The sequence below is a fragment of the Cyprinus carpio genome, chromosome B23, assembly GCF_018340385.1.
Source record: "Cyprinus carpio isolate SPL01 chromosome B23, ASM1834038v1, whole genome shotgun sequence".
NCBI lineage: Eukaryota > Metazoa > Chordata > Actinopteri > Cypriniformes > Cyprinidae > Cyprinus > Cyprinus carpio.
In genome coordinates, this window is record NC_056619.1 from 9,385,855 (window position 1) to 9,408,534 (window position 22,680).

At 36.9% G+C, this 22,680-nt stretch overlaps 2 protein-coding genes and 1 pseudogene across 3 annotated transcripts; 2 read left to right on the forward strand and 1 right to left on the reverse strand.

Moving 5' to 3' along the window:
- Nucleotides 1-817: 817 nt before the first annotated feature.
- On the forward strand, nucleotides 818-5,561 carry LOC109059290 (intermediate filament protein ON3-like). 2 transcript variants are annotated; one of them, XM_042751323.1, is made up of 9 exons: nucleotides 818-1,515; nucleotides 2,895-3,103; nucleotides 3,208-3,268; nucleotides 3,378-3,473; nucleotides 3,560-3,724; nucleotides 3,817-3,942; nucleotides 4,175-4,395; nucleotides 4,477-4,538; nucleotides 4,654-5,561. In XM_042751323.1, exons 1-9 carry the CDS (start codon nucleotides 943-945, stop codon nucleotides 4,908-4,910), a joined length of 1,770 nt encoding a protein of 589 aa, XP_042607257.1. In that variant the 5' UTR covers nucleotides 818-942; the 3' UTR covers nucleotides 4,911-5,561. The 2 variants fall into 2 exon arrangements, with proteins under 2 accessions (XP_042607257.1, XP_042607258.1); XM_042751324.1 differs by having other exon boundaries at nucleotides 4,477-4,535.
- Nucleotides 5,562-9,194: 3,633 nt separating this feature from the next.
- On the reverse strand, nucleotides 9,195-14,935 carry LOC109059303 (mitogen-activated protein kinase 14A-like). Its single transcript, XM_019076490.2, has 12 exons — nucleotides 14,635-14,935; nucleotides 13,136-13,265; nucleotides 12,353-12,411; nucleotides 11,958-12,069; nucleotides 11,789-11,818; nucleotides 11,459-11,506; nucleotides 11,200-11,314; nucleotides 10,978-11,049; nucleotides 10,823-10,902; nucleotides 10,651-10,729; nucleotides 9,711-9,884; nucleotides 9,195-9,540 (listed from the first exon to the last, which is right to left on the reverse strand). Exons 1-12 carry the CDS (start codon nucleotides 14,751-14,753, stop codon nucleotides 9,479-9,481), a joined length of 1,080 nt encoding a protein of 359 aa, XP_018932035.1. The 5' UTR covers nucleotides 14,754-14,935; the 3' UTR covers nucleotides 9,195-9,478.
- A 6,320-nt stretch (nucleotides 14,936-21,255) lies between these two features.
- Nucleotides 21,256-22,680, forward strand: part of LOC109062310 — an 83,658-nt pseudogene continuing 82,233 nt past the window's right edge.

Genomic DNA, 22,680 nt, shown 5'->3' on the forward strand with positions numbered 1-22,680 from the left:
TAAATAATGGCACCTAAGGACAGCTACAAAAATAACTACACTGATGCAGCCACCATTCTCTGTTCTAATACTCACCTATGACAATCCAAAGTAAAATTAAAATCTAGTATGCTAAAGTTGTTAACATTCCCAATAAAGTTTGTGCTATGTATTTTAATATGAGGTAAAAAATCTACTTTGCATGCAACTGCGTCAGCCCTCTGGGAACCACAGAGCAAGGTGGTGAAGTTAGTGTCCATGACAGAGCCATTGAGGTGAGAGAACAGAAGCTTGATTGTTTGACTGGAAAGAGGAGCCTGCGGGTCACAATGGCTTCCAGGACAAGCGCCAAGCGTCACCATTTAAGCCCTTCATCAAATATTCCCCTATTTAATACTCCTGCATGAAACCTAAAGCAAACAGAGAGCCCTGAACTTCCTAAAATCATGAAATATGTATGGAGTTGTATAGTTTGCTATGCCCTAAGTATATAGAATGCCATCTGGTTATTTAACTAAGGTGCACTGTATTACAGAGCACTAGTAAAATACAAAGGTTTTGTAGTACATGCAAGAAGAGGGTGTGCTGAATTCTGGTAGTTTAACCTTGTTTTTCTACTCCCTGTTCCTCTCCTAGTTTCTCCATTTTACGTGAGAGAGTGTGCATAAAAATCAGGGTGTGACCAGGCCTTCTCTGCTGAAAGTGCTCCCATACCAGCCCAGCAAGATGGGTGTATGTATCACTTGGATAGGGACGAAAGGCAGGACAGGAGCCTGGGGCTGAAAGGGGAGTGGTCAGGTGTGCCCCTCCCGTAGCATAAGAGGTATAAAAGCTGCTGCACTCCTTGAAGAAGGCACTCAGAGGGATTTATCTTTCCTCTTAGTGAGCTCTCCTGCTCTGGATCTCTCTGTCTCATCCTGCTCTTTCTCTCTAAACCTCACCCCTTCATAGACGACAGCAGCCATGTCTTCGACCAAAAAAACCTCTTACACCATCAGCAGTGGAAGCATGAGTGGTGGCATGGGTGGTGGCATGGGAGGAGGCATGGGAGGAGGTATGAGGAAGTCCTTCTCTAGCATGTCTGCCAGCGCAGTACCCATTGGCAGCAGAGTGAGCTCTGTGTCATTCCGTCGCTCCGGTGGTGGCGGTGGCGGAGGCGGTGGCTTTGGCGGCAGTGGCTTCGGAGGAGGATCAAGCTACAGCTACAGCATTGGCGGCGGTGGCTATGGAGGAGGTCTCGGAGGAGGTTACGGCGGTGGTGCAGGATTCGGCAGTGGTGCTGGATTTGGCGGTGGTGGTGCTGGATTTGGCGGTGGTGCTGGATTTGGCGGAGGTTCAGGATTCGGTGGTGGTGCAGGATTTGGTCTTGGTGGAGGGTTCCCTGGTGGTGTGGTACCCATCACAGCTGTCACAGTCAACCAGAGCCTCTTAGCCCCACTGAACCTAGAAATCGACCCCAACATCCAAGTTGTCCGCACCCAGGAGAAAGAGCAGATCAAGACCCTCAACAACCGCTTTGCTTCCTTCATTGACAAGGTTAGTCTTCTTCTTGCAAGCATACAAAGTTGTACAACACAACAATCTCATTTTGCACCTCCAAAATTTTGACTTTTCATTTGAATGTTGGGTTTTCATGCACACATTTCAAGGGCCTTCATATGAGCTGGGTTCTTCTCATTAAATATTTCACAGTCAGTCACTTGCACCCTGAAATCCTCCTAGTGTCAGATTCTGTATAACAGTAAACACATAGGAGCCATATTTTGCATCCTTACTACATTTCAGTCAAACAGTCAAAATCTATGTCTTAGCACAAGCTTGAGTTTTTTTTTTTTTTTTTTTTTTTTTGTATTTGATTTCTTTTAGTTAGTGTGGGTTTGTTTGGAAAAGCCAGGTAAGATCCAATGACTAGGCCAAATAAGGGCATGGATCAAGTTTGCCATTTATCCCTATGGCAGCAATGCAGATTTGTGTGTGTGTGTGTGTGTGTGTGTGTGTGTGTGTGGGTGTGTGTGTGTGTGTGTGTGTGTGTGTGTGTGTGTGTGTGTGTGTGTGTGTGTGTGTGTGTGTGTGTGTGTGTGTGTGTGTGTGTGTGTGTGTGTAACAGATGAGCACCATCTTTAACTCTTACTCAATGCAACACCTGTCATAAAAATGGCCATAAAAGTAAGCTTATGTAGGTCCTAATAATAATTTTCATTTATCCTAAACAAAAAAAGTTTCCTGTTTTGATTCTCTAACACCTTTGGGGTATTCACCATGTAACCACACCTTGTAAATTTCACCCACTTACCTAGGTGCTACGCCCATTTGTATGATTCTGTCAAGAGATATGATCAGCAATCATGTAGCTCACATAACCTTCTGATGTCACTGATGCTTTGTTCTTTTTATGTGAATCATGCAATTTCAAAGTCATTGTGAGATTTTGCACAAAATAAATTGTATGGCATAAATCTGCAGGGTGGGGGGGGGGACAGTTAGTACCTGAGGGTAAGGTGTGCCATATCATCTCTGTTAAGACCTGCAGCATGGCACATTCTCCTGGAGCCTCGCCTTAATGCCTGAAGGCAAACATTGTTTTGGGAGCATAAATTGGAGCATAGAGAGTCTGAACATGTTGTGGTGTCACTTGAGGTTAGCATTTCATTATCTCCAAATGGGAGTGTGCATGTTAAGAAGACAGTTACTCCACGAAAACTGTGCTGGCCAATAAGGCATGGGACATATGCTAATAAATTCCTCTAAAGGTGCCAAAGGTGTGTCTCCGCAAGTCCTGATATGTAATAAGAGGCGTGTTTGATAATTACTGTAAAAGACTTATCTTGTGGCATGAGTAATGGCATATCAAAGATCATTGATGTCTTAATAAAGCCATTTATTCAAATCTCTTTATTGGTTTATCTCCAACACAGGTGCGCTTCCTGGAACAGCAGAACAAAGTACTCGAGACAAAATGGAGTTTACTGCAGGACCAGACCACCACCCGCTCCAACATCGACGCCATGTTCGAGGCCTACATCGCCAACCTGCGCAGACAGCTTGATGGACTTGGCAATGAGAAGATGAAGCTAGAAGGAGAGCTTAAGAACATGCAGAACTTGGTAGAGGACTTCAAGAACAAGTGAGTAGCTGTGCAAGAGCTTGTTTATAGTCTATGAATTACGCTTTGTGTGCATGGTATAATTTGATGAACAATGTCCTAAAGTGGAAAACTTATCTTTGCAGATATGAGGATGAAATCAACAAGCGTGCCTCAGTGGAAAATGAATTTGTCCTGCTCAAGAAGGTAAAACACTTGGCTGCTGTCTTGATCCTCTAGTTACATTTTGCAATTCTTTTCATTGTAAATCTGTAAAGGCCACATACTATATTGAGCTTTGTACATGTCTTCATAGGATGTTGATGCAGCCTACATGAACAAGGTTGAGCTTGAGGCCAAACTTGATTCTCTTCAAGATGAAATCAACTTCCTCAGGGCCATCTTTGAAGAGGTGAGACCTTGATTAAAATTATATTACCACTGAGATGCTAGTTTTCAGTGTTAGGTGTATCTTAAACCTTCACCTTGCAATTTTAGGAGCTGCGTGATCTCCAGTCACAGATTAAAGACACATCAGTCATTGTGGAAATGGACAACAGTCGCAACCTGGACATGGATTCCATTGTTGCTGAGGTCCGTGCACAGTATGAGGACATTGCCAACCGTAGCCGCGCCGAGGCTGAGTCGTGGTACAAACAGAAGGTAAGAAAAGATGTTCAAGCATCAAAACAACACTATTTTAAACCAATCAAATGACAGATTCTAATCACAATGACTCTCTTTTCACCACCTAGTTTGAGGAGATGCAGTCATCTGCCGGCAAATACGGAGATGACCTTCGCAACACCAAGCAGGAGATTGCTGAGCTCAACCGCATGATCAGCAGACTTCAGAATGAAATTGAAGCTGTCAAGGGACAAGTAAGAATTTTGTTAGTCTTTGAATGCTTTTGGATGAGATTTTAACCTGGATTAGATTGCCGACCAAATCCTTGCTTGAAATGTATTTTCAAAAGAAACATTTGCACTGTTAATGATCAAAATTTGCATGTTACATTAGAAATAAAATGATGTAAATGAGTCTCTGAGGACAAGAATAATGTAAAAGTGTTGCTGAAAACTAAAGTCATAATGTCTTCTTTGAATTGCTCAGCGTGCCAACCTGGAAGCTCAGATCGCTGAGGCTGAGGAGCGTGGAGAACTGGCAGTGAAGGATGCCAAGCTCCGCATTAAGGACCTGGAAGAAGCCCTGCAAAGAGCAAAGCAGGATATGGCGCGCCAGGTGCGTGAGTACCAGGAGCTCATGAATGTCAAACTGGCCTTGGACATTGAGATCGCCACCTACAGGAAACTTCTGGAAGGAGAGGAGAGCAGGTCAGTCTCTTTGCTATTTTGAAAGTATATATTTTTTTCTGTTTAAATTGGTCTTATATTGACATTTATTTTCTTTGTCAGGATTTCTTCTGGTGGTGGCTCTGCAACTATCCATATCCAGCAGTCAAGCAGCAGTTCCAGCGGTAAGCGTATTATCTTTTCCTATCATGACCTTAGACAAAAAGCATATAATTTGCTATAAAAACTGCATTGGTGTTCAGTTAAACTAATGTCTCTGTTTTTTTTTTTGGTTCACAGGTGGTGGTGGCGGCGGCGGCTTCGGATTCGGCGGCGGCTCTGGATTCGGTGGTGGTTCCGGATTTGGTGGTGGTTCCGGATTCGGTGGTGGTTCTGGATTCGGTGGTGGTTCCGGATTCGGTGGTGGCAGTGGCTTCAGCAGTGGCAGCGGCTATGGATATGGTGGTGGTTCTGGGATGTCCATTGGCGGCGGTGGTGGCGGCAGCAGCCAAGTCTCAATGTCCCGCTCTGTGGTGCAGAGCCAGAGGCGCATGTAAACCAAAAACTTCCACCCAGTTCCCCGCTCCCAAATATCATCCACCACCTGGGCAACTCCTATCTCTTTCACTCCACATTTCAATGCTTCATACCTTTTTGATGAATTTAGGCCCCAAAAACAACCGTCACCCAAAGAGACTTTAATGTCAATGTGTTATATCAGAATGGCTTTTCACACTCACTGTGTTGTCTTTGATTTTTGTTTTTGCTTCTTGGCATCACTCCTCATCTAGAGTACAAATTGTCCTTAAGGGGATGCACAATGAGAAAGGAGCTAATGAGACAGACAAAGCATGGAGCTCAAGTACTTCTTCAGGGTGAATAGCTTTTGTTGCCCTATGTCATGACATGCAAGTATTAAACACACAAAATGAATTCTTTTTCAGCTGACTCAGAATTCTGCGTCACTACAACCAGTGTTGTTAATGCTCCTGCTGCATACTCATAGTGCAACAAAATCTACTCAATTGAGATTGTACTGCCCTCAGAGGGGGGTAACTGTGAGGCAAATCTCAGTTAGTACCCAACTTTTACTCTTTCATTTTCCTGATTTTGGATGATGGGTTTATGAGCTGTTCTTATGTCAAAATTGTATTCATCAAGCCATGTACCACTTGGAAACACCAATAAATCAGGGTTACATAAAATGATTTGTCTTCAGTTGTTATTTTTTCAACCTTTCTTTTTTTACACAACATATAGGAATACACAAATGCAACAACAAAAAAATATAATTTAAATTATCACTTTTGGGTAAATGACATGTCCACAGAGTGTCTCCAATAAAGAAAATGGGAAGAAAAGTATTTTTGGTTTTGAAAACTTTTAGACAAATTTTAAGAAAAGTTTAAGTTTAATGACCCTAAAAATGTAGTGTAAAAAGTAATAACATATTCAGTTTGCATCTTAAATACTGTATATGTGAGTGTGTACACATCTTAACCATTACTTTCAAAGGGATTTAAAAAAAAGATTTTTTTTGTTTTTGTTTTTGAATATTGCAAATGAATTCATAGATGTCATTACATTTTTGGGAAGACGCAACAGATGAGAATTACATTAATTTGTGATTTTTAGTTTAGTTTTTATATATATATATATACTAATAACTAATAATAGAAAAATCACTCCAAATACTTAGTAAGGTTTTCTTTTAAAAATTTCATTATTTTAATGCACTTTTTTCTTTCCATATTATCCTGATAATTTTAACCCATATTTTGAATTCACACTAGCAAACATAATATTCATAGTGAACTCAAATTAGCTAACTTCCATTTAACATGGATCACAACTAACAAAAAGTACCAAAAGCTTCAAAAAAATGTACCAAGGTAATAGCACAGTATTCTTTTAAGTTTGTTGGTTTTTGTAATTGACACCTGTAAAGCTAGTAATTATTAATAAAAATTAATTTAGAATAAGCATAAAATAACATTACATTGGGAAACAAGGACATTTATCCCATATCTCACCTTCAAGATCAAACTAAACATTTGACTCTGGGGAAAAATGTGTTTAAAAATTAAAAATTCATACTGTTCCACCACTGTTCTGAATATGGACAGTGTTGAAAGGATATTGGTGAGGGAAAAATACACACTTATTCTTGTGATGTTCTCCTCAAGATTAGAAAGGGCAACAGGTGCAGAGCACTGGCTAAAACATGAGGGTAACAAAAGTACCAATTCTTTAGAGACTTAAATAACGCTGTTAAATGTACACTACACATTAAACATGTGTTGGCTAAACAGATAAATACAACCACTATTCAAACGCGTTCCCATAGGACTTAAAAACCAAACCTGACCAAGCAGTGCCAAAATATATAGTTACAACAGACAAACTAAGCTTCCATTCAGTGAGGGTTTAGCTGGCAGGTCAGTTAGTATTACTCATACTCCTTAAAGTACAATTCTGTTGTTGTTTAAGTTGATGAACCTGATAGCAATTGTCCTGTGAGAGATACCAACCTCTGTCAAAGCAGATGATTGATTTATCAGAGTGAAGACCTGATAAATGACAGAGTAGGCCAAAAACCCATACAAGGTACCTGATACAGATTTTTGGTACACTGTCATCCAGCAGATCCAAAATATATTCCTTTAACGGTGCAGGCAGGAAACTTCGAAGCAGACTGGCATGTTTGAACAGAGATTTAAGGTAACTTGTCTTAAGGTACTAACTTTACCTACCAAATACCGCCCCCTAATGGTAAATTAATATTTTAACATGTAACTGACATCCAATGGTTTGCTATTAAATACTACCAACAATATAAAAGTTAATATTAAACGTCAATATAATATAATATAATATAATACAATCAAGTTAAGTCACCTTTATTTATATAGCGCTTTTAACAACACAGATTGTGTCAAAGCAACTGTACAGCATTAATTAGGAAAATAGTGCGTCAATAATGTAAAATAACAACAGTAAACACTCATTTTTCAGTTAAAGGCAGTTCATCATTGAATTCAGTGATTTCATCATCCAGCTCAGTTCAGTTTAAATGGTATTTGTGCAATCAACAAGTCGACGATATCGCTGGAGATGAAGTGTCCCCAACTAAGCAAGCCAGAGAAGAGAGCGGCAAGGAACCAAAACTCCATCGGTGACAGAATGGAGAAAAACCTTGGGAGAAACAAGGCTCAGTTGGCGGGCCAGTTCTCCTCTGGCCAGACGAAACCAGCAGTTCAGTTCCAGGCTGCAGCAAAGTCACATTGTGCAGAGGACTCAACTGGTTCCTGTGGTCTTGTCCTGGTGGCCGTCTGAGACAAGGTCTTTAAAGGGGATGTGGGGCTCATCTAGTTGTCCTGGTCTCCGCTGAATTTCTGGGCTATAGAGGTCCTCTCTAGGTGCTGATCCACCATCTGAGCTTGATATGTACTGGATCTGGTGGCTACGGTGACCTCAGTATACAGGGGCGTTGCACAAGATCCCGGGCCCTATGCATAGGCAGTCCTGATGGGCCCCCATGACCCCCCAATGAAAATATCCAGGTAAAATAAAATATATTCCAGACTTTTCAAGGGCCCTCTCTTCCTTTGGGGCCCTGGTAATCAGTACTGGTTTTACCCCCAGTCCGACGCCCCTGTCAGCATAAGAGAGAAACAGACTAATATTAGCGTAGATGCCATACTTCTAACGATGTAGCAAGTACTTCAGGTGTTATGGGAAGTGTTCCCAGTTCCGGTTTACCTAATTAATGCAGCCTAAAAATCCTTTGACAGATTTGGATATTAGAAATGTGTTAGTGTGTTATGTGTAAGCCAGGTTAAAGAGGTGGATCTTTAAAGGGACACTCCACCCCAAAATGAAAATTTTGTCATTAATCACTTACCCCCATGTCGTTCCAAACCCATAAAAGCTCAGTTTGTCCTTGGAACACAATTTAAGATAATTTGGATGAAAACCTGGAGGCTTGAGACTGTCCCATAGACTGCCAAATAAATAACAGTGTAAAGGTCCAGAAAAGGTATGAAAGTCGTCATCAGAATACTCCTTCTGCCATCAGACGTGCAATCTGGGTTATATGAAGTGACGGGAACACTTTTTGTAAGCGAAGAAAACAAAAATAATGACTTTATTCAATAATTCCTTTGTCAACGTTCTCCTCTGTGTCTCTCATCACCGTATGCTGCATATGCTCTTCTGTATCAGCCGCACCACAAGGATGCACTGTTTTATTTCAAATCAAAGCTAAATACACATAGAAACAGCGCATCCTTGTGGCGCAGTGCTTTTACGGGTTTGGAATGACATGGGGGTAAGTGACTAAAGACAAAATTTTCATTTTGGGGTGAAGTATCCCTTTAATCTAGATTTAAACTGACAGAGTGTATCTGCCTCCCGAACAATGTTAGGTAGGTTATTCCAGAATTTAGGCGCTAAATAGGAAAAGGACCTGCCACCCGCAGTTGATTTTGATATTCTAGGTATTATCAGATGCCAGAGTTTTGAGAATGCAACAGACATGAAGGGCTATGATGTAACAAGAGTTCAAATACTGAGGTGCTAAACCATTCAGGGCTTTATAAGTAATAAGCAAGATTTTAAAATTTATACAATGTTTAATAGGGAGCAAATGCAGTGTTGACAGAACCGGACTAATAGGGTCATACTTCCTGGTTCTAGTAAGAACTTTAGCTGCTGCATTTTGACTAGCTGGAGTTTGTTTATTAAGCGTGCAGAACAACCACCCAATAAAACATTACAATAATCTAACCTTAGGTTTATCAGAGGAATATAATATAATATAATAATTAAGAACAAAGACATCCACAAAAAATCTTTTATTTTTTACACTTTTATCTTTCCTCGCTTCATTATCTTACAATACTTTAGTTCTTAAGTTCTGTAAAAGCTGGTTTACACACTTAAACTGTCAATATCTATTTAGTTAATGTTTGATAAGAAAAAAGGATGATATCTATTGTACTGTGCTTGATAACAACAGGTTTTAAAGACATCTAGCCAATGGCATTTGACAAAAAACTAAACAATAGTTGATCAGTGTCTTTGATTCTTTGGAGTGCTGTTCTCTTGATATGAATATGAGGTATTATGTTGCAGTAACTCTGGGGTTGTCTGGGTCAAATGTCATGATCTCCATGTGGATAAGACCTGTGAGACATGAAAAGGCAGAAGAGCATTAAAAAATATAAATAATGTCAATGCCAACATAAGAATTTAGAAATGTTTTAGAGCAGATTAAACAGAATGGCAGAGCACAGAAGGCATTTTAAATGGTAAATAAGATGGCGTTTTATATGTTTGTATGTATATGCTCTCACTCTTCCATTCGCTGACAGCCAGATCCAGACTCTCAAAGGAATCATCATATGCAGGAGACACAGGCTCATTTTCAGGGTCATGGAACTCAGAAAGATATGGATGCGAAAGACCGTTTTTTGCTGTAAGTCTGACCTCCGGGTCTAAAACCAGCATACCTTCCAACAAGTCCATGGCTGTTAATAGAACACAAATTAAATCAAGCTGAATTACAGTAAAGAACACCATTAGATTGGAAACCTTGTCAAGACAAACATTATTATCAGCTTTACAAAGCCTTGTTTGAGAGTTTAGAATATTATTAAATGCTTAAAGCTTTGTCAGGCAATAATAATAATAATGGCTATCATAGTAATATAGTGCCTAATGTAGTAGTCTTCCACTAGATGGTGACATTTCCTCATTCAAAATCTATGCAATATCACACAAACGTCTCAAAAATGAAAATATGCTTAAAATTGACTTTTGCACTAAATGGGTGCCATCAGAATGAGAGAAAAAAAATCACAGTAATGCACATGTAATCCCTCAGTTAATGTCTTGTGAAGTAAAAAGCTCTGTGTTTGTAAGCGAAAAAAACAACAAACATTTAACCATTTCAAATGGACTGGACTGGACATGTTTCTCCTTTTTTACTGGATAAAGCAAATGTATAGCACTTGTATTTTAAGGTAAAAATGTCTTAATTATTTATTTGTTTATTAAAAACATGAAGCTTTTTGCTTCACGAGATGTTAACTGATGGACTGGAGTCATGTGGATTACTTGCGGATTATTGTGATGTTTTTATCAGCGGTTTGGACGGCACCCATTCACTGCAGAGCATCCACTTTGTGAGCAAGTGAAGGCTAAATTTCTCCAAATCTGTTCCAATCCAGAAACAAACTCATCTACATCTTGGATGGCCTAAGGGTGAAATTGATTTGGGAGTTGTGAACATACCATTAGGATCCATACCAGAAAAGACCTCTTTGAAGGCCTTTTTCTTTTGTACTGGAAGTGAGCGGACATATGATTGTGCCTGCAAACACATCAAAACAATAATGAAAAATAGACTCAAGAATCACATGTTCCTAAAACAGGCAGTAAGAGTTGTCTGATGGCATTTGCCTACATCTTTGCTTTGCATTTTCTGAACAAGCGTTGAACTTGGTGTGCCTGTCAAGTTGAGGATCTTCTTCAGCTGATCAATACCTAACAAAGCGTTAAAGAATAGGCACTCCTTTGGTCGACAGATATACTTAAAAAGCGAGGAAACAGAAAGGATACTGTCACTTCCTGGGAAAAGCACATCTCCTGTTATCATCTCAGCCAGGATGCAGCCAGCAGACCAAACATCAACTGAGAACAGAAGAACACAACTGAGTGACAGAAGACTAGATACAACAAAACACAATATGACCCATCCACAAAAGCCACAATATAAAAAATTAGGGTCAACCTCTTACTTTCTAAATCACCTTGTACACAATGTGTTGGGTCAAAGGTCACCTGTTTGAGTATAATGCATCCAGTTGAAAATGACTTCAGGGGCTCTGTACCAGCGTGTCACCACATAACCCGTCATCTCAGTTTCAGCGTGTCTCGCCAGTCCAAAGTCCAGGATCTAACAAAGAGTGTCAGAAAGCAGTCCCCATAGCAAATGACAAAAGGTTTCAGGAGTGAAATTCATAATATTATTTGTAATATTGTAAAATTATTTTGCTGGTCATTAATTCTAACATCCTTTACTTTAACTTTGCTATGTTACCTTTAATTCACAGTTTTCATCCACTGCAAGGTTACTAGGCTTAAGATCCTGAAATAAGACACCAGTGATCTCTGTCATTTCATCATGTGTATCATCGAATGTTTTTACATGCACATGATTATTCCACTAGGGCTATTAATCAGATTTTGCCCATATTGTGAAAAGAAACATCATGGCCTGGCATAATCTCAATCTCACTATTATCATTTTGCATTTAATCGTGCTATTAAATTAATCAAAAGTGACAGTAAAGACAGTAAAGTTTAGATGCTGTTCTTTTTAAACATTTGAAAACTAGTATTTAAATACTGTAAGATTTATTGTACATACCCGATGTATGATTCCAGCAGAATGGATGTACTAAGGAAAAAGGTTCAGTTACTAATTAGATGCAATATCATTCAATATTCAATATCATCAATAAGTGGTATTCAAGGAACTTGGTGTATGACTATCAAAAAGAAGAATGAAAGTCGCAATGAACAGAATGAAGGCAAACCTTGAGTCCTCGCAGTATCTGATAGAACAGGTATGTGATGACTTTGCTAGTTAACTGTTTCCTCTTCATTATGTGCCCAAGATCCTGAGCGACAAATGGCATCACCATATAGCTGGGAAAAAGCATTAGTAAATGTAAGCATTTCAGTATTGTTGGCGTTTGTATTTTTCACTGTGTTTTACTATTCTTTTAAGATCTAAAATGGTCAATAATAATAATAATAATAATAATAATAATAATAATAATAATAAACTCTGCATAGAGCACATACAGCAGTCTCAATCACACACAAATACATCCACAAATATATGCATGCATGCTCTGCATCCTTCAGCCTGTCATGACAAGCGTAAGATTTTTGCACAGGAATGCATTCTGTTCATCTTGACACTCACAAAGTATCAAATTTCTCCAGTGTGGAATCAGGGGTGAAGACATTGAGGAGGCAGATAACCTACAAGAAGAAGAATATATTTGAATTCAGGTTTGGGCTCTGCATCACAAAGATTTGTTCGATTTGTTGTTTATTTCACAATTATTCAGTTTATGCCAAAAATGCAAGAATGCCACATATAGAATTTATTCATTTTCTTATCTTTCTTGCATTTTAGGGAGTATATGGTAGTCCGTAGAACTTCGGGTTTAGTGTTGTCAGTGTTAGCAGACTGACCAGGCAACAGTGCCACTGGCCAAAGTGCAAAAAGTAATCTTACCCTGAAGTCATATTTCTTTGCTAAATGTCTATTTGCTGTTGCTTAAAAAAAAAGCAAACTTTGCCCCTGGAAAATTCAATGCTGCTAAAAATAATTATGAATTTGAAATGCCGGTAAGTCAGTGACTTAACTGGGCTTGGATTTGAAAAGAGGATAAATGATTGCATTAATTATTCTTGATCCTCTCACTACTCAACCTGAAGTCCATATTAAACAAGCAGCAGCGTGAGGTCAGGAATAATGTTTACTAAGCACAGAAACAGGTTTGAGAAGATAAAGGGGGGCTTTCACAACAACAGTATCTTTCAACTGACAGAAGGATTATACAACAACATATACATAAAGCTCTGGTTAATGAAAGTTCATAAATAATAAGAAAGTAAGAAAATAATACAGAAACATACAATATTCGATGAAAAGTCTACTCTAGGTTTATTGTCTTTCTCTTGGGAATTTGAGACTTACGTTGTCATGCTGGATATGACGGAGCAGCCGGAGTTCTCTGTAGGCACGTTTAGCATGGATCAGGGACTGGAATGGTCTGTATAGCTTTTTAATGGCCACCTTTTCCTTTGTCTTCTGGTCAGTTGCAGAACTGCACACAAGTTATCATTAGAAATCTCATCAGATGTTCAGTTAACATGAAATTAGTTTCACAGATAACAGAGAGATGGCATGCAAGTCCCACTATTGTGTCATATAGCTAAACAATAAAATCTATATTCATTATATTTATTCATTATCATTATTATACTGGAGTCACGCAATTTTGATATAAAGAAATGTTACAGAACTTATGGTTAAACTTCCCTTTTTCTGGTTCATTTTATTTTTTCCCTGGTGTTATCACATATGAGAAATACTGTATAATGTTCTGGTAAATTATGTGGATTTTATAGGTACATTTTAGATCATGCATACTGAAATATTAATAAAAAGAAATATAGTACCATTTTTGCAATGTAGAATTTAAGGAGAAAATTACATCCAAGAGGACTTTTATACTGGACAGCATTTAGCTCTACTGTACCCCATTACAGAGAACAGAACATTTGAGAAAATGTCTTATATTATGCTTAAAAGATCAAGGCTAGATTTGTTCAAATGTGGGTCAAATTTGACCTGTAGAGTCTGAAAAAAACAAAATGTATACTAAAAACACCTGGTCTTATTGTGTTTGTTTAAACGTATTATAATATAATTCCAGTGCCAAAACAAATGTAGCATCTTCCTTACATACAAAGGGTAAAATATGAAATAAAAGTAATAAATAACCAACAATACATAACCCTTTTCGATTTATTTGTATAATTCATTATCAGCTGCCAGAAATGGCATATATCTAAAAGACTTTGCTCATGACAGAAGAAAGCTATTGATTGAGACATCAGTGTCAGTATTTTGGGGGAATGTCTGTGTTATCTGCAAACATGCTGAAACCTGCCCATCAAGGTATGTGAGCTCACATCTGTTTATTTCACCCAAGTCTCACTCAGTCTCAGATCTATGTCATAGGTGCATATAACAGCATATCATATGTTGTTGATATTACATGTGCATAATAAACATAAGTTACAGTAAAGTGTAGCACTGGGTTTTTAATAAAAAAAAAAAAAAACTAATACATTAAGCAAATCCAATATATAGAATTAAGACATATATACCACTGTTAAAAGATGGTAGTGAAAAAAAGAAATTAAATAGGATTTCAAAAACAAATAGGTTTTATTCAGCCATTGCATTTTCCAAATCAGTTTCATAAACTGGCATAGCCTATAGCTAATAAATCCCATTTACTATAGCCTATAAACGTCTTTAACATATATATATTTCAGTCTCTCTTAACATATTTGCCATACACCATATAGAAACCCCCCTTACATTTACAACATAAACCAACATTAACCATTAAAATATGTAATTTTCTTTCTACGTATAATAATTCACCGTAACAGCCCCCTTACCACACTGTCCCATAGGCTCCAGAGCCAACGGGTTTGAGTGAGGTGTATCGGTCAGGGACGTCCCATGTAGTTTTCTGGATCTCCAGTCTGTGGAATCCCGCTTTCAGAGGTGAAGCCATGAATTCGTCCACCTTTCTCTGCGTGTCCACTTCCGTCAAAGCGCGCTGCTCGACCCCTCGGATTGTTCACAGTGACCCAGGTGAGCGCCTGTAGCACTCGCGAGGACACGCCCACCTTCACCGTCACGTGATTAAGGTGAGGGTCATTGCTCTCTGCTCATCCAAAATAACAATTATGATTTTTAACAGTTGCTATTTGTCTTTCACGCTGAGTAGTGCACACACGACTTCCGTGAGTCCTTGCTCCTCAACAGAAACAATAAGTTTTGTTGAACTTCCAGGAAGTTGAGGATTTTATTGACTACTACCATAAAAATTAAATAAACATATCAGGAAGAATCTGAAAGCCCTTTGAGAGAGATCCTATTTCATTTTTTTAATTTTTTTATTTTATTTTTTTTGCTTTAGTTACCATTATGTTTGGTAAAAACAATGATATCAAATATTAAATAAAGATATTAATAATATATAGGCCTAATATTTTCTGCATTTTCTGATATAATCTTATTTGTGGAGGTTTAAAAACAATGCATAAAATATTTAATTTATATATATATATATATATATATATATATATATATATATATATATATATATAATATATATATATATATATATATATATAAACATAGGTGAGTTGTTACACTTTTTACTTCAGTCCATATTTAGGGTCGGTTAAAGGCAGTGGTGGTCAGTAACGGAGTAGCTTTACTTTGTTACTGTACTTAAGTACATTTGTCAAGTATCTGTACTTTACTGGAGTAGTTTTATTTTGAGTAACTTTTACTTTTACTTCACTACATTCCAAAGGACAAGATCGTACTTTTTACTTCACTACATTTCATAAAACATTTCGTTACTCCTTATTAAACATCACATGCTCCGACACGCAGAAGCGGTTTCTGATTCGAACTGAGTCTTTTCAATGAACCTTTTAAATCGGTTCTGAAATCACACCAAATGATTCGTTTACAAATTAGAACGATCCGATTGCAGCTGTTCTAGAGTTGACAACTCACTGATTCAAATGAACCGTTTAGTGCGAGTTTCCAAGTGAAATGAATTCACAAGTAAGAACCGGGAGATCTTGTGAGCGTGCGCGTCTGATGCTGTTAAATGTAAGTTATTAATGTGGAAATTTAGGATTAATTATTGTAACTGAAAATCATATTTAGGTCAAAACTGTCAGTTGTTTGGGAACTAAATCTGCTGTAAAGGGTGCTCTATTTAAGCCCACTGAAATGCTTGAATGCAGACACATCAAACAGTGTCTCTATGTTTTAGGTAAAAAAAAAAAACACAGCCAAAAAACCATTAAATTTACACAGATTAAATAAAATAACTCATGCAAGTTCAAATTCCCCGCTGCCATAACATTTACAGTTTTATTAAAATGCTATGCATTTAGCCCTATGTGATGTCTGTTTTTATATTGTTTATCAACAGTGTGGATTTTTATATTGTTTGGATTAACTAGCCGAGTAGACAGATATGAATGTTTTTTCATAACCATAATGGAAATAAGAAAATATTGTTAGCTGATGCTAACTGTCTAGTTAACAAGCTTGCTGGTGCTAAGTTGAGGTCATTTTTAGATATAAAGTCCAAATATTTTTATTCAACCACTTAGATAGATTACATCTGGGGGAAAAAGAAAGGATGCTATGTTCAGAACATGGTAACTACAGTAATTATCAAAGTGGGAAGTGATGCTCTCTGGGGGCATGTGGCCAGGGGTGTTTGGACCACAGACAATGAGGTTTGAGAAGAAAAAAATCATTTTCCTAAAAATGTTCTTCCTAACTTCAGGCCTTATTCTCATGTCATATATAACTGTGATGTTCTGGAAAACAACAAACTTTAAAACACTTTTTTTCTTCCTGGTGAATATCAGATGGTAAGATCTGTTTTCTCTCGGGTACATCGCAGTGTAAGCTTCACAGTGAACATTACTACATCACTCTCGTCAATGTAGTCCATATCAACAACAAAAATATATCTTGACTCCATATAGTGGTTATTTTGGGAAAATCTCAGGTATTTTGAGCAGTATGATTATAAAAAATATGTGCTAATATAAAATTGAATTAAGTAGCCTATATAAAATTGCTACATCTATCTTTCGGTACTTTTTTACTTAAGTACATAAAAAATCAAGTACTTTTGTACTTTCACTTGAGTAAAATTGAAAAAGGAGTACTATTACTTTTACTGGAGTAATGTTTGATTATATGTATCTGTACTTTTACTCACGTACTTGATTCGTGTACTTCGTCCACCACTGGTTAAAGGGATACTCCACAAGCTGTTTTCTTTCAAATCAAAGCTAAATACACGTAGAAACAGCGCATCCTTGTGGCGCGGATGATACAGAAGAGCATAAGCAGCATATGGTGATATGGAGAGACACAGAGGAGACCGTTGACAAATGAATTGTGGAATAAAATCGTTATTTTTGTTTTCTTCTCTTACAAAAATTGTTCCCGTCGCTTCATATAACCCAGATTGCACGTCTGATGGCAGATGGAGTATTCTGATGACGACTTTCATACCTTTTATAGACCTTGACACTGTTATTTATTTGGCAGTCTATAGGACAGTCACAGGCCTCCCGGTTTTCATCCAAATATCTTAAATTGTGTTCCAAAGACAAACTGAGCTTTTAAGGGTTTGGAACGACATGGGGGTAAGTGATTAATGACAAAATTTTCATTTTGGGGTGGAGTATCCCTTTAATGTTACAAGTGCAGTGGGGCATGTCATCGCTCTATACAGTATAGGGTAAGCTGTAAGAATGCAACCTCCCATTAAACATCTGTTATAGACAAAATGCATAGTTTTATGCAAATATACACTACCATTCTAAGGTTAGAGGTCAGATTTATATATATATATATATATATATATATATATATATATATATATATATATATATATATATATATATATTTTTTTTTTTTTTTTTTTTTTTTTTTTTAAAGGAATTAATAAAGAAATGAATATTTAATTCAGCAAGGATGCATTAAAGTGGTGGAAAGTGACAGTAAAGAGTTTTACATTGTTACAGAAAACATCTATTTCAAATAAATGATGGTCTGAACTTTGCTGTGCATCAAAGAATCCTGAATTCTACAAAAAATATTTCACAGTCATACAAAAATACTTTCTTTTTAACTAAAATGACAAAAAAAAATGTTTTCAGCATTGATAATAATAAATGTTTCTTCATCTTAAAATCAGAATGATATCTGAAGGATCATGTGACACTGACGACTGGAATAATGATGCTGAAAATTCAGCTTTGCATCATATGAATAAATTACATTTTAAAACATATTTAAATAGAACACAGTATTACAGATTTTAATAATAATTTAAATTATTACTTTTTTTTACTATATTTTTATTACAGTCTCAAACAAAACTGAATATAGATTTGATGTCACTAACCTCGCAAACTTTGATCTTCAAAAACGATTATCTTCAACAGTGCATGCTGTATTACCTCAGTAAACTCAACTTTGTTTCCAGACAGACTGATAAAAAATCCTTTTACTCTCTGACAACTATCAGATTAGAGCTTATGACATCTAAAAGTGTTTTCCCGGTTTGTGTGCATTGTTATGGATCAGACAGTAAGTGCATGGACTGTGGGTGGATTCTGTGACATTTGTGGCTGAGTAATGTATGACATCCAGCATAACCATAGAGCAAAGTGTGAGCAAATGAGCAGAAGAAAAGACATGAAGAGATGACACTGATTGCTGTCATAGTTTGCCATGATGATTCTTAGAATCATCCAGATAATTCCCACACGGGCCTACGCTGACATTGCTGCAGAAAATATGACTCATTGTTAAACGGTCATGAGGCTCTGGGAAATGTTAGTATGAGCTGCATGTACAAAAAAAAAATTATAATAATTAAATGGATAGTTCACCCCAAAAAAAGAAAATTATATTTTCATTAACATGCCTATATGTCATTCCAACCCTGCAAAACAGAAGATACTGGACTTAAATGACTTTCAATGTATGGACAATAAATAAATAAAAACATACATACACATTTGACAAGAACTAATGTTTGTCAGACAGCATTTGTCAAGTAAGGATTGGTCAGAAAGGAGGGATTTAGCAAAGGGTTTAATTCTGAGGTGGTTCAGTTACATGTGTTTTCCACATTCAGGTGTTACATCAAATAGAGGCAGTGTTTGCAGATTCCACTTCTTTTGGCTTTGGTGTGTAAGAAAACACTGGATTGCAGAGGAATAAATAGACACTTTCACAAAAGGTCAGAGGTCAGTCAGAGTGTCAGTTCAAACACAAAAAAAAAAAAAATGTATATATATATATATAGATATATATATAATATATATATATATATATATATATATATATATATATATACTATATATATATATATATAAAATTTATTATTATTGTAGTAGTAGCTGGAAATTTGTTTTATTTATCTTAATGTGTTTTAAATGTATTATTTTTAGTAAAATGTATTAAATGTATTATTTTTTCTATAGTTTGATATTTCTGTGTATCACCTTTTTCAGTTTTTACCTGTTTTGTGTTTCATAAAGGTATTTACAATACACTGTAGGTTTCCATTATCATAACTTACATATGCCGTAAATTATTATAACGATGTAATATAGTGTAATGTAACTACAGTGTGTAGTCAACATCTGCGGCAAATTTCCCCATTAATGTAAAATTTCTTTTTTCCTAGCCAAACTTGAGGAAATTGTCAACTTAATGTAGGTTTAAAACATTTAAATTTTTAATTCAAATCTAAAATCAAAGTTTTAGACTTTAATTTTTCTACTTAATTTCAAGTACCTACCATAAATGTTCATTGCAGTAAAAAGAGGCAACTATCCAAGTCTATGTAGTCTATGTAGTGAATACCCTACTGTTTAAAAATCGTAAATTGAATATTTTGACAACAGCGTCCTCTTCGGGTTGTAGGCAACATTACAAGTCTTAGGTGAAATTAATCCTTTTATATCTTTAGGCGTCTTGACAGAGTGCTTTTGACCGTTTCATTCAGCTCAGTTCAGTTTTTCTAGCTTAATTAAATGTCATCTTAAGGAGGTTTGTAAAGAGTATATTGGTGTGTGTGTGTGTGTGTGTGTGTGTGTGTGTGTGTGTGTGTGTGTGTGTGTCAAAAATCAATCTTGGCTTTAGGTCTCTTTGTCACCTTTGATAATGTACTCAAAAAGTGTCCATAACTGCAACACACATATTCAAAATACACTCCACTACACTGTGATTTTCAAAGCAATGAAACCGCTCTGATATGGTCAAATAAACATGATGTGTTTGTGGAAAAGAGTAAGGCCTTGATGTCGGTTTACTTTGAAGGTGTGGAAGAGACTGCCCATGGGGCATACGAAGGGGTGACAGGAGATTGGTTGTATTTTTATGATGCCCACTATGAGGTGAAGAGGGATTGGTCACATGGCGGTGATGCTGGATGAGAGGTGTGGCGCGACTGGGTGTGTTTTCATGAATGTGTTTGTGTGTTCTTTCTTTGGCACACTGTGAGCTCCCACCGCACAGACACACCCACTCAAACAAACACCTACTCAACACACCCACCATCTGTGGGACCTTGAGCGTATACTCTCTCTCTGTCTGTGGCACACATAGAAATACTGCCAGAGGTAGAATGTTTGAAACGATCAATCAGGATAAAAATTACAAAATTTCCTAAATAAAGCAACTGATTTAAAATATCATCCCATTTATGTTTCCTACGCTATTTTGCATTTCCTTTCAATTACACGCTTTGTTTGGATTGATAGTAAGCCCAAACGTGACCTTTGACCCTGTCACCCTCTCAATAAAGCTGAAACTGAATGGGGCTTCCATTTCACATTGTGTTAAGATCTAAATTGGCAATGCTTTATGGTTTAAGTGAATGTGAAATAAACAAGAACGATAGATAGATAGATAGATAGATAGATAGATAGATAGATAGATAGATAGATAGATAGATAGATAGATATTCACAAAAATACAGTCTTGATTTATTTATTATTTAGAATTTATTTACAGTCCTTATTTAAAATGTATTTATTTATTCATTATAAAATTTTCAAAGGTTTTCCAAAAGAAAATCACGGTCATCTGTGTTTAGGGTTTAAGGTTTTTTTTTTTTTTTTCTCTCTCTTCACAGAACCAAAATTCACTGAATTAAGACAAACAAACCACTTAACAAATAAACAGACAGACAAATGCAGGCTACACTGTTTTAACAAACAAATGTTACAAAAGAATGTATTTTTTTAACAAATAAATAAATAGTTTAGATTTTTCTTATTATGACAAACAAAAACGTTTTTCTTTACATGCTAACAAACGAATGTTTGTTTTTGTTGTTTTTAACAAATAATCCGCAGATAGGGAATGTTTGAAAGCGTTTAGATGAGTAAAGATGGCTGTTTTTGTCTCTTGTGAGTGGATAGGCGCTGTCTGAAGCCCAGCCCTTTTCCATCAGCGGCCGCCGGGTCGCACTCGCGGACAATAACGCTTCTGTGAACCCACGCTCTCCTCCCGTTATCCCTCTCCAAATACACACAGAGCCGCGGGTGAGCGACGAGAGACTGCGCGCATAAAAACACACAGGGACACATTTCACTTGTTAGTTTTTAGTAAATCATTCTTTGCGTGGAGACAGACAGCGAGGCACAAACACACGTGTGTTCACCGGCGGGCAGCAGCGCTCCCGGTGAAGTTTACAGACCGAGAGTCTCCTCTCTCTCTCCCCCTCTCTCTCTCTCTCTCTCTCTCTCTCCTGCGGATTAATCCGGTTCAAATCACTGCGAGTCTGTGGGAGCCGAAGCGACGCGGTCTTGTTCCAGAGAAGAGTTCAACGCTTTAAATGCAGGTAAGGAAATAACACCAACTCTTGATTTAAACATTGCTTTGGGTTTTATACTTTCTGTTGTTGCGTGCTGGGTTTAACCTGTTATGTATTGTGAACGCCGGAGTTAAGCAGTAACGTTAGTGCGCTTCAACTTCTGTGGGAGCTATTGTTGCTGATACATTACCCCAGTGAAATGGCACAGATTAAACAAAAGTTGCAACACCGTTTAAATCCAAATGTCTATGTGTGTTTTGCAGTATAACTGTGGAATTCACTTAAATGCTCACATTTGTGTGTATTCTAGATGTATATGCTTATAACAACATCAAAATTATCAAAATAAGCAATAATTATTAGGCTAACTGTTAGTTGTGTCATTACTGTTTTGTCATGTTGATGTATAATTGCTTTATTCAGCTCATTCAGTCTCTGAGGTTGCAGCTGGAAAGCAATTGTTTGCGCTGTCATATTTGAAAATATTATATATATATATAAATATAATTTTTTTTTATGTATATACTGGTATATATCGGAGTACATTATGTAAAATTAAATGATTCATAGTAATTAAATGATTCAGAGTTTCAGGTTAAACATGAAACTGGCCACCATGATAAACTTGCTTTCTTGATCAGTGCATTTTTTGGTAGATTGAAATGTTTTACACACACTCAAACACTTGCTGAAAAAAAAAAAAAAAAAAAAAATTAAAAATAAAATAAATATTAAAAAAAGAAAGGCACTTATTAAAAACAATTTTTATGAAGATAAGGATGTTTTATTTTAAATGTTGCGGGCCACCCATTCATTCAATAGGTGCCGCCCTGCTGACTTCACCTGACCAGCCGTGCATACTACTACTATTACTAATATGTTTACTTTATATAGAGCTTTTGACTAGTACTTTACAAATCCTCTAAGTACCAGTGACTGAGTAAGTGTTTCAGTGTAAAGCGGCAGCAGCTAGTAAATCTTAATACATCCAGGCCAGTTGGTGACAGTAAACAAAAAGTTACTGAGAGCACTTTTAACAGTAATTCTC